This window comes from Primulina huaijiensis, chromosome 2 (assembly GCF_012295235.1).
Source record: "Primulina huaijiensis isolate GDHJ02 chromosome 2, ASM1229523v2, whole genome shotgun sequence".
Lineage (NCBI taxonomy): Eukaryota > Viridiplantae > Streptophyta > Magnoliopsida > Lamiales > Gesneriaceae > Primulina > Primulina huaijiensis.
This window is the reverse complement of record NC_133307.1, coordinates 23,732,819-23,743,683: the sequence shown is the minus strand read 5'-3', so window position 1 is coordinate 23,743,683 and position 10,865 is coordinate 23,732,819. Positions and strand designations below refer to the sequence as shown.

General features: G+C 31.8%; 2 protein-coding genes across 2 annotated transcripts; both read right to left on the bottom strand.

Moving 5' to 3' along the window:
- Window positions 1–2,406: 2,406 nt before the first annotated feature.
- On the bottom strand, window positions 2,407–5,317 carry LOC140970726 (UDP-D-xylose:L-fucose alpha-1,3-D-xylosyltransferase MGP4-like). The gene is made up of 4 exons (XM_073432611.1): window positions 4,672–5,317; window positions 3,600–3,761; window positions 3,174–3,389; window positions 2,407–3,068 (listed from the first exon to the last, which is right to left on the bottom strand). Exons 1-4 carry the CDS (start codon window positions 5,158–5,160, stop codon window positions 2,859–2,861), a joined length of 1,077 nt encoding a protein of 358 aa, XP_073288712.1. The 5' UTR covers window positions 5,161–5,317; the 3' UTR covers window positions 2,407–2,858.
- Window positions 5,318–7,710: 2,393 nt separating this feature from the next.
- On the bottom strand, window positions 7,711–9,933 carry LOC140970725 (heavy metal-associated isoprenylated plant protein 39-like). Its single transcript, XM_073432610.1, has 3 exons — window positions 9,735–9,933; window positions 9,335–9,410; window positions 7,711–8,266 (listed from the first exon to the last, which is right to left on the bottom strand). The coding sequence occupies exons 1-3, from the start codon at window positions 9,738–9,740 to the stop codon at window positions 7,854–7,856; spliced, it is 495 nt and encodes a 164-aa protein (XP_073288711.1). The 5' UTR covers window positions 9,741–9,933; the 3' UTR covers window positions 7,711–7,853.
- Window positions 9,934–10,865: the final 932 nt, after the last annotated feature.

Below are 10,865 nucleotides of genomic sequence, written 5' to 3'. Positions count from 1 at the left end.
ATTTTTGTTTAAAAAAATATTTTATATTTATATTTAGAATATTTGATGTTCTTTAGAAAAATATATTTAATATTATTTTTAATGTGTAAAAAATATTAATTAAAAAGTATAGTTACTAATTAGTCAATAAAACTTTAATAATTTTGTTTTATATCATAATAAAAAGATAGAACAAAATATTATTTTAAATTCGAATAGAAAAACAAAGTTATACATTGGAGATTTAAGGAGCAAGAATAAACTGAAGATTTAAAAAGATATTTTAGATAAATGAAATATTAAAATAAGATATTTTTGAAAAAATGTTGGGTATTTCAAATTTTTTTAAAACAGCTAATGAGTTGTCAAACAATTTATTTTGACAGTTAGTAAGTTGTTTATAGTTTTTTTATCAAACAAATTACGACAGTTTTATAAGCTCTCAAACAACTTATAAAGTGTGTTTTTAGAGCTTATACCAAACAACATCTTATTCATGTATTATGAACGTATTCGAGTTTTTATTTAATAAACATAAATTATAAATTTAAATATTTATTAAATACTAAATTATATATTTAAAGAAAAATATAAAAAAATTAATTTTATTAAAATTTAATAGATTTTTTTAAATTTCCATAAGAAAAGAGTAAAATCTATAAATCAAATATTAAAAATATTACATTTTTTTTCTTAAAAGCGGGATCATAATCTTACCAACGAACTTGTTCATGAGTAGGGGTGTGCAACGGTCGGTTTGGTTAGGTTTTAATAAACTTTGGTTCGGTTTTCGATTTACGGTTTTTCGAGTGCCTAATCCTAAACCAAACCATTTTAATTCGATCCGGTTCAGTTTTTTTTATTACGGTTCGGTTATTATGGTTTGTGTAATAAATTTAGTTATAAATAAAATTCTACGTTATAAATTTTAAAAAAATATAATAAAAATCACATTCAAATTGGTTTTGATTATCTTACAAAAATCAAAATAAAGTAACAAAAAACAGACATAGTTATAATTCTTGTAACCAATTTGTTAAGTATCTCACAAACATCAAAATAAAATAATAAAAAATATAGCTATGACAATTGTAAACAATTTGGAATTTGGATATGTTGACAGTGAATAATTCCAGCACTGGATTCATCAACTCCCGCAACAAAAATCATCATGTGTAAGGAAATTAAAATATCAACCCATTATGAAAAAAATAAGTTCATATAAATTAGATCAACTTAACAAACATGATTGCAAGTCACAACTATATATTAATAAGACGGTAAAATAGTAAACCTGATGAAATTACGTATATTAATTATTTCATTATTTATTAAATTATTTATATTAATTATTTTATCATTTATTATATTTTAAATGGTCGGTTCGTTTTAAAATTTCAAAAATCGATAACCGAACCGAAAAATCGAAAGTACAAAAAATCAAAACCATAACCGACCGGAAAACCGTTTAAACCGAACCAAAAAAGCCGAAATTTATGGTTCGGTCAGTTTTTTCGGTGTAAACCGTTTAGTGAACACCCCTATTCATGAGCTAACAAGAAGAATATTTTAAAGTTTGTGTTTTGTTCATATATCTTAACGAGTCTAATTAAACGAATTTTTATCCAATTGAACTTCGAATAGCTCATAAGCGACTTAACTTGATTTGACTTATAAAAAATATTATTTTTTACAATAAAAGTTAAAGAAATATGGTGTAATATATATTAATTTAAAAATATTCGACAATAAAAAAATATTATTTTTTATGTCTACGTATTTTTTCACTACAAAAATATCATTTTTGTTAGTTATGTTATGAAAAAATATTGTGCAAAATGCAAATTTTAGTCAAAATTATTACTTTTTTACCAAAAATATATTGATTAGTATAAGTTGATTTGAGTAAATATAATTAATTCTTTTGTAAAAAATATAAACTTTTCATATTGTTTTATCTATATTCTACATGAGACCTACCCTTTATAACAAACCTAACCCCATCACTTGAACAAATATTCTTATGAACATATCAGTGACACAAGCTGATGTATGTGTTCCATAAAAAAAAATAGATAATAAAATGAGTTTTTTTAAATGAAAGTTATTAATTTTTCAAACTGAACAATAAAAGAAAAATAAAATATAAAGTAAAGTGTGACATAATTTAATAAAAAGTTTATCTTTAATGAGTAGCAAAGAAAATGGCTTTAAACAAAATGATTTGATATTTTGGTAAATTTATTTAATTTTTGTTATTGTTTACAAATATATTTTAAAATCTCCTTTTTTTCTTATTAATTATTATATGTCATTTCGATCAATTGCAGAAATGATGTGATGTTGCAGAAAAATATCTTGTGTTTTATATAATTTATTTTAAAAATATCGGTTTCAAGTTGTGTTTCATACAAATAAACAAGATATATATATAACTAGCAGTTGGGATTCAGCGCGCGCATAATTTTTGTCCAAAATTACTTACACTTGGGTTACATTTAGCATAAATCACAAAACTTGGGCAAGTAGACATACCACCACCACCACCACCACCATACCAAATTTATAGGCGTCAGTGTAGTGCGATGATGAAGAATGCATAATCTCTCGAGCAAATGATACATACGCCTCCAATAATATCTTCGGCAGTAGTCGAGACAAATGCGGATAAAACTGGTAGCCGATGATGTAGAAATTAACCAACAAAGAATTAAGAGCAAAATCAGATATATCTCATGTCGGATTGACCGATGAACCACAAAGTCTGATGAGTCCCACTGACTTGGAGTTGGAATTTCCAAAGTTAAGAAAGCGTGTTTTGTTCCGTGAAAATATTTGTATCCCGGATTCACCGGTTGAAGGGGAGGCCCTACAACTCATTATAATCGGCCAAGTGGAGACTCAGAGGAATGATCATCCACCAACCAAAGGCCATGATCTTGGAATCGTTTTACCTTCTTTTCAAAACCAACTATATAGTTGTTATGGATGATAACATGCATCCCCTTGGTTTCTTGTACCCACGTCTTGTTCTTGAAATATAAACCTCCAGTAGGGAAAGCTTGCTGAGGAAGCAGGTACAAGTCCACCTAAAATGAAATCACAGTTATTATGCACAAGTAAAATAAGGAACCAAGAGCAGCAGAACAATACCTAGATTGACGCCGTGACAGAAAATCCCATTATATGCCTACCTGGTCAGCAGTTTTATTCAAGGCCCAATTAAAGGCAGGTTGGTCGTTAGCTTTCTTGGCTTTAGACCAAGGTTCAGACTGAAGTTCTTCAATCCACTTCGTCATAACTAGTTTTGCTCCATTGGTGGGGCGCAGATAGATCATGCAGCTGCAAATGTAAGTCCGTCCCTTCTTCCCTGGAGGTGGCAAATCGTGAGAGTGATTCAGAGGCTTCACCTGGCATTTCAAAGAGAAGAAAAAAAAATGATATTTTATTGTTAAAGTAAGTTCATGATAAAAAGAAATTGTTCTTCTTCAAAAACAAAAGAACAAGTTATTCTACAATCATATTTTAAATTTAAATTAAACCAGACTTTGAGCTACAGATTGATTGGCAGTGAATAAAATTAATCTGCTTGAATTTATAATCAATTCTAGCAAACTTACATAAGCCATATCGTCTGTGAAATACACATCGTGCTTGCCTTTCAGATAAGGAAACGGATCTGCCAGCCAGACCATGTCAACATCATTGTACATGACATTATAGCCAAGCTCCAGAATTTGTAGGAGATGCCGGGGCCTTCTGGCTGTAAAATTAAAGAAGCCCTGAAACATGTAATCAGCCGGAATTATCGACAGGAAAGCACACTCACATCTGGATTTAGCTCATTAGAAGTAGAGAAACATTGGTAGAAAATAGCTTCCAAGAACAATCCTATAATCTTAGAAGTATTTAAACCATCCAGTCCACCATAAAACAGGTTAAAATTATTCTGTAGCACTCATTTTTGTACCAAAATTCAGAAAGGCATCTTACAAAGGATTACAGCTACTATATTCACACAAATTTTGTGTCAAACTATTGGCAGCTCGAATTATACTTTACAAAAGCTTATTTGAAACGAACTTGTAGACTAACACTTCAATGATTGAAGACAAGACAAGCCAAGACTCGCCAAACAATACACATAAAAAATGAACCAATAATTTGCCAAAGATACCTAGAGGCAGGGTGAGGTCTTGGGTTCGAATCCCACTTGTGTATGTAGTTAGGTAGTATAGATAAATAGGAAATCCTCCACCCTCATTGTATATATAAAAAAAATTTAACCAATAATTTCCTTACCAAGTACCAACTATATCAGAACTCTATCATCAACATCATATCAAAGATCTTTAGTCTCAAATCATAGGGATTTCACAAAGAAAGTTCAAATACAATTCAAAATATTATCGATAATAGCAGCCTAGGCTTAGTCCAGTTGCAATCGGATATCACAAAAAGCTATGGCTGAACGATAAGCAATGTCATCTATCAGTATATCACTATCCAACTGAAGACAATTACAGAATCCTTAATATATATTAAAGCTAAGTGCATACAGCTGATAGTGTACCAGACGCTTTTATTAATGTTAATTAATCCTACAAATCACATACTAGCTATTGCATGAAAGGCGATGTATATCAAGCTCCAAATCACTCAAAACAAGAAATATATATAGATATAAACTACCTGCGATCCAAACTTATGTGCAGCCACCGCCTCCAACGCAGGCGGCACTAAAACCGCATGCCCCGGCCACCGCTCATTAACGTTGTAAAGCGTAGCGTAATCCTCCGCAATCACCAAAACCTTGTCCTGCTGCCTCTGCCGCGCAATGCTAATCAACCAATTGTTCAAGAACGGCAAGTAAGCCTCGCTCACCGCACAAACGATCAAAGTATTATCCTTTGCCACTCGAGCCGCCGCATCGGCCAAGGTGTACTCGCGCCACTTCAAGTTTGAGCTCGAATTCAAGGACAAGAAGCTAAATGGCGCCTGAATATAAGGGAACAGAACACCGATAGTTACCAGCAGCGCGAGGAGGAGGAACAATGCCGGGCGGCTGAGAATGGCGGAGGAAATGGGTTTATGGTAATTTTGCAGGGATCGAGGGGATAATTGGTAGTGGTCTGTAGAAGCGTTCTGTTGCGGCCTTTGATGTAGAAATTGTGATGACATTTCTTTGCTTTGAACTCTTCAATTCAAAAAAAAAGGGATTTTTGCAGTGTAGAAGCTTTCGGATGGAAAAACTCCGAACGGAGAGTTCACATACTGACACGCGCTAGATGGCGTGGTCGGATCTGTGATGCAAGATGAGGTGAATTGGTGAAGATGAATCGGTGATTTCGAATAAATGATGGGCTGAGATAAGTGGCTAATTGAATTTTGGGCTTGCAGCATCAGTTTCTTCTGCTTACTATAACTATTAGCCCAAAAAAGCCCAATAATTTTTGTACAAATCACAAAGAAGCCCGTTATTTATTCCACAGGACAAATATTATAAGTACTAATTATTGTTGTGTTATTTTAGATAATTATCAATCTTTATTCTAAGATAGGACTTTAAATGTAAGAATAACGAGGTATTCTAGAATCTAGATAAAGTAAAAGAGGTTTTATCATCCATACCAAAATTAATTTCTTTAACGGTGTTTGTCTCCTTTAATTAATGACTAGCGTTCGAAGCACACGTGTTGTATGTGCAAAAAATAACGATATATCGGAGGCATAGATATTTTAGGCGATAGAATATTTTTATTTGGGTAAGAAATTGAAAATAGTTGTGGTGGTTTAATCTAGATGAAAATTTAAGAAGTATGTGGATGTTTAATTAAATTTATAATATATTTTGTATAAAAAAGTATGAGAGAAATTTATAGAATTTTTTCTTTTAAAAAAACTTCACTAATAAACCGAAAAGTAGTTAATTTAAATAGTTTAATTTTATTTACACAAAAGCTTTTGTGAGATAGTCTCACGAGTTAATTTTGTAAGACAGATCTCCTATTTGTATCATCCATGAAAAATTAATATTTTTTATACCAAAAATATTACTTATTATTATTATTATAAATATGGACATAGTTGACCGTCTCACGGATAATCACGAGAGACCTGCTACTTCATTTAACCTTATAGAAAATAGATAAATAAGAGTATATGTTTGTTAACAATGACAATAATTGGTAGATCACAAAAACTCTTGTGAGACGGTCTCACAAATCAATTTCGTTGGTCGAATCTTTTATTTGAGTCATCCATGAAAAAGCTTTACTTTTAATGCTAAGATTATTACTTTTTAATTGTGCATTAAAGGCGTATTGCTTTTCGTGGTGATTTCTTATCAAAAACCCGAAACAATTTGTTTAGTATATTTTACAACAAAAAGAGAAACCCTTAATTTGTCAATGAATCCATAACCAGAGATTGAATATGATAACACAGTAAAAGTTCTTCTTTTTTTTTTTTAAATAAAGTAAAGCTCCTTGTATGGTTTGGTCATGAAAAGTGGAAGTTCTCAATTATTTAGGCAATAACTAATTTAGTGCGCGATGGGGAGAACACATCAGATCTCATAAGAATAATGAAATTACATGAATCATGAGATAGATTTATATCCGTAAGATGAATTGATTCGGTCCATAACTACAAAGAAAAATAATATTTTTAACATTTTTATTTTTTATGGAGCATCGAGTTAGAAAAACGTTTCACAAAATTAATTTGTAAAACCGTCTTATGTGTACTTGAAAGGACGGCATGCTTTAAGGGAAAATAATTCATCGAAAATAATAAAACGTGAAAAATCACTTTCTTATTTTAAACACGGTTAATACAAAAATCCATTTTGCATCCTTAACAAACATCATTAATTTACGTTGTTGAGATTACCATCTTAAGTGAAAGGTGAATCAAATTGTTAAGATGATATGATTTAAGTTTAAACTTGAATTCATATGAGTAAAAAATATTAATTTTATAATATATTTCACATTTTGTTTTTATTTTTTTATTTCTGGGGGATTTTTTTTTTGAAAAAAACTTTGTGTATATTATTTCACACTATTTCTATTGACTTCACAAATTGGTGGTCTATCTTGTCAATGAGTCGATAAGATGTGTCACTCTGAAATTTAGATGGCCTTGTCCCCTTCAATTATGGTATTATAATTGCAAAGAGAATCTTAGGTCATATTATCTTTCACAAAATGGAACAAAATTAAAAGATAACCAATGAAGATTTACAACCTTGAATCTTTTGGGACCTCAACAAAGTTTCTTTTTTCCTCGGGTATGCCCTACAAGACCGACCATCTTTGTATACCCCTTGTGTAACATCAGTTTGAGATGGTTGGGCAAAGTTTCCTCGAAAGTAGAGGAGAGGCTTGAAATCTATTCAAGTCTTTATTTTGTGAAAATCTCATATTTCTATGTATCTTGATTATGAGAAACTTTTGCTGATCTAACACCAAATGTGTCAAATTTGAAACGAGATATGTTTCGAGACCAAATCGCCTCCCCAACTCAGGAAAAAATATATACAATAAATTATATGTATAAGGAAACAAATGGAAAGTATTCCTTCCATTTGCAACATGCCAGAATTAGAAACCCCCTAAATTAATATTTGTCTCCATCAAGAAAGAAACCAAGAATTTGTGCACTACTTCGACTTTCCAGCGAAGCAGAAGAGAACGATACATAAACTAAAAACCAAGAATGACGAGCAAAGTAAATTTAATAAAAATTTATAATATATATTTACGTACTCCAAGGTGAAATTCTTTAGTAGACAACAGGACAGGATGAAATTTAAATTACTAAGTCGTTGAGCTGAATTTGCATCAACCCGATACAAAAAGCAAGATTGCTTACAAGACAATACAAGCATCTGGATTCTCTTCGATACTGCGGTGCTGCTGCATATAGTAGTATGTGTTCATCGTGGGGTAATACGGTCTGTATGGCATAGGCATGATTGTGCCGAGGACAGCCGGTTCGGCCTTCTTCTCGCCCTCCTTCTTGGGTTCGTCTTTCTTTGCTTCGTCCTTCGACTCCTCTTTCTTAGGCTCGTCCTTCTTCGCCTCTTCCTTGGTCTCCTCTTTCTTAGCTTCTTCTTTCGTCGGCTCCTCCGGCTTTTTTTCCGGTTCTTTGGCTGGACCGACTGAGATTAAGTTGGCTGGCCAATTCTTTTTGCGCAGTTTACTAACAACGGTCACGGGGTCGACAGTCCCGATTACTGTTAGTTTCTTCCCTTTTATGTCGATACAGATTTCATCAATGCCTGTAACAAAGGTGCTCCGAAAGTTTCGATAAGGGTCACATAATATATAAGATCGAGAGCTGGCTGTTATGCCAAATATAACATTCTCAAGGCAAGCAGACAATTACACGGGACGATGAGAACAATTATTACGACACAACAAATTATCTAAGTCTTTCACGGGGAAGATCGGTGAGTTACGACGTCGGAAGATCATGCAAGACACATACCAAACTGACGTGATCAAACAGTAATAAATGCAACCAGCACACCTAACTTATAAATGTGGTATAGAAAACACATGAAAAATGGATGCAAATTTCTCACATTTTTCAAATTTACCCTCAGCAGCCTGAGTAGAGATCAACAATTTTGCATCACCACATACAAAATTCTACGGCTGTCAAATTAAGGTTGTTCATATAGACCTAATCGCTTCAAAACATATAAGCAACCCAAAGATCGTAATCATAAAGAGAAACTTGACAAGAACGGTTGCTTTGCATAAAGTTGATCACCCTTTGTTGAAATAAGTGATCACACGAGAAAGTAAAGTCATTCTCAGAGCAGGGGAATGTCAAAACACAGATTTACATCTATATTATCATCTTCTCGCAAAGGCAGGCAGGGCAACGATTCCGGATTCCGGACCATTCGGTTGAGGCATCTACGCAATCTACAAGTTTACTTTCACTGAAATAACATCTTAAGAAACTATTCAACTGCAATATTTACTTTAATCACTTCCGAATTCCCATAAAACATTACAAATTACACCAATCCCAGATACAACATAAAACAATGCTTCACATATATAGGTCCGTGTTTTTTTAGTGGTCGTGTATAAGATCAAAAGCACACGACAAACTAGTACACGACGGCATAAATCCGCTAAATCGGATACATAGAACAACTTGAAGAGAACTTTTCCTAGCTCCACGCTAAAAAATTCTCGTATCAAGCTCAAAATTTTGCCTTTCTGACGGTATTGATGATGTTATATAAGCAGAACCTTCCGTGAGAGTTAATTTGAACTGAAGTACTCGTATTTAAAACAGATATTAAAGATTTAGAAGAACTTCAAAATACCAGCAAGAGTGGACACAGTCTTCAAAGCCCTCCTCTTGTCGTCCGCATCTGCCAAATCCAAATTCAGCACAAATTTCTGCAACAAAATATAAAAACAGATACCAAAATGTTTAATTTCTAAATGAACAATAAAACTCCAGAATATTAGAAAATAAACAAGCAAAAAGAAATAAAAGAAGCCAAGAAATAACGATACGCAACTTTCGACGACCGCTCAAAAATACAAAATTATACAGATTCACATAATGCACTGCATGACATCGAACCAAAGGTAACAATCTTTTGATGGGAAAAGACCATTGAACTCTACGAAGCGTACGCAACAAGAAAGAAACCCAAAATAAAATGAAGAAATCCCACAAAAAATCCGAACAGAAAGTGAAGAATAATGCAATCAAACCTTCATTTCTTTGTGGGTTTTTCAGATAATATTTATGCCTGAAAAATGTAGTCGATGCCTTAAGGAACAGGCAGGCTGGCAACTCAAAAAAGCAAAAGAGTAACAAATAAAGCTTAAAAAGATGGGTGATGAGACTCGGGAGAAATATAGAGAGGAGAGCAAGAAAACGACAAGTCTAATAATTATGGCTTCACTGAAAAAGAAGACGAGATTAATATTACCAAATTATAATATTTTGACAATTTGATGTTAAATAAATTATATATGTATATCTATATCTATAAATAAATAAATAAATATATATATATAATATACAATGTATGTATATATACAATGTATGTATAATAAATCAAAACCAATACTCGAGTTGAAGGGAGTCTTTCAGAGAGCAGAGAGGAGATAGCAGACCGACAGTTCACCTACGTACATTACGTAAATCTACCTTTAAAATATTGAAGATTTTGATTAATGATTCAACCACCATTAATAAAAGTAGTTAACTATTTTTTCTTTTTTATGAAAACATAAAAGTTGTTAACTTTACGGCCTAGAATGATGTCATATCTAGACCAGATTTATACACATTGATTATCTTCTTTTTTATTTGTTTATTTATACTCAAGTATAAGTTTTTTTCCCTGTCAGTTGATAGAGTAATTATTATTGTTCTGAAAATACATATCTAGATTTTAACAAATTGTATTATTTGATAAGATTTTGGTTTTTTGAACAATTTTTTTTTTCTCGTCCATGAAATGTCTCGATTTTATTTTATATATTATTTAATAGATAAAACAATCATTTTTGTATACTCGCATATATTTTTCGGACCAATAATCGAACTAGTCTACCTTAAAATTTGATANAAATTTAAAATAAAAATAATCACATATGTAACAAAAAATATTTAAAATATAAGAAATATTTTTTTACGAATATAAGAAATAATCAAATTCTAAATAAATAAATAATTAAAAATAAGTGAATCGGTTAGAACGATTTTTAATCGATTTACGATTTGTCTGACCGATCCTTGACCTATTTTCATCGGTTTGATCGTAAAAACGGTTATTAAACTTGGTCCGAACCAGACATGTGGTCGGTTTTCAGTCAAACCGGCTAGTTCGATTT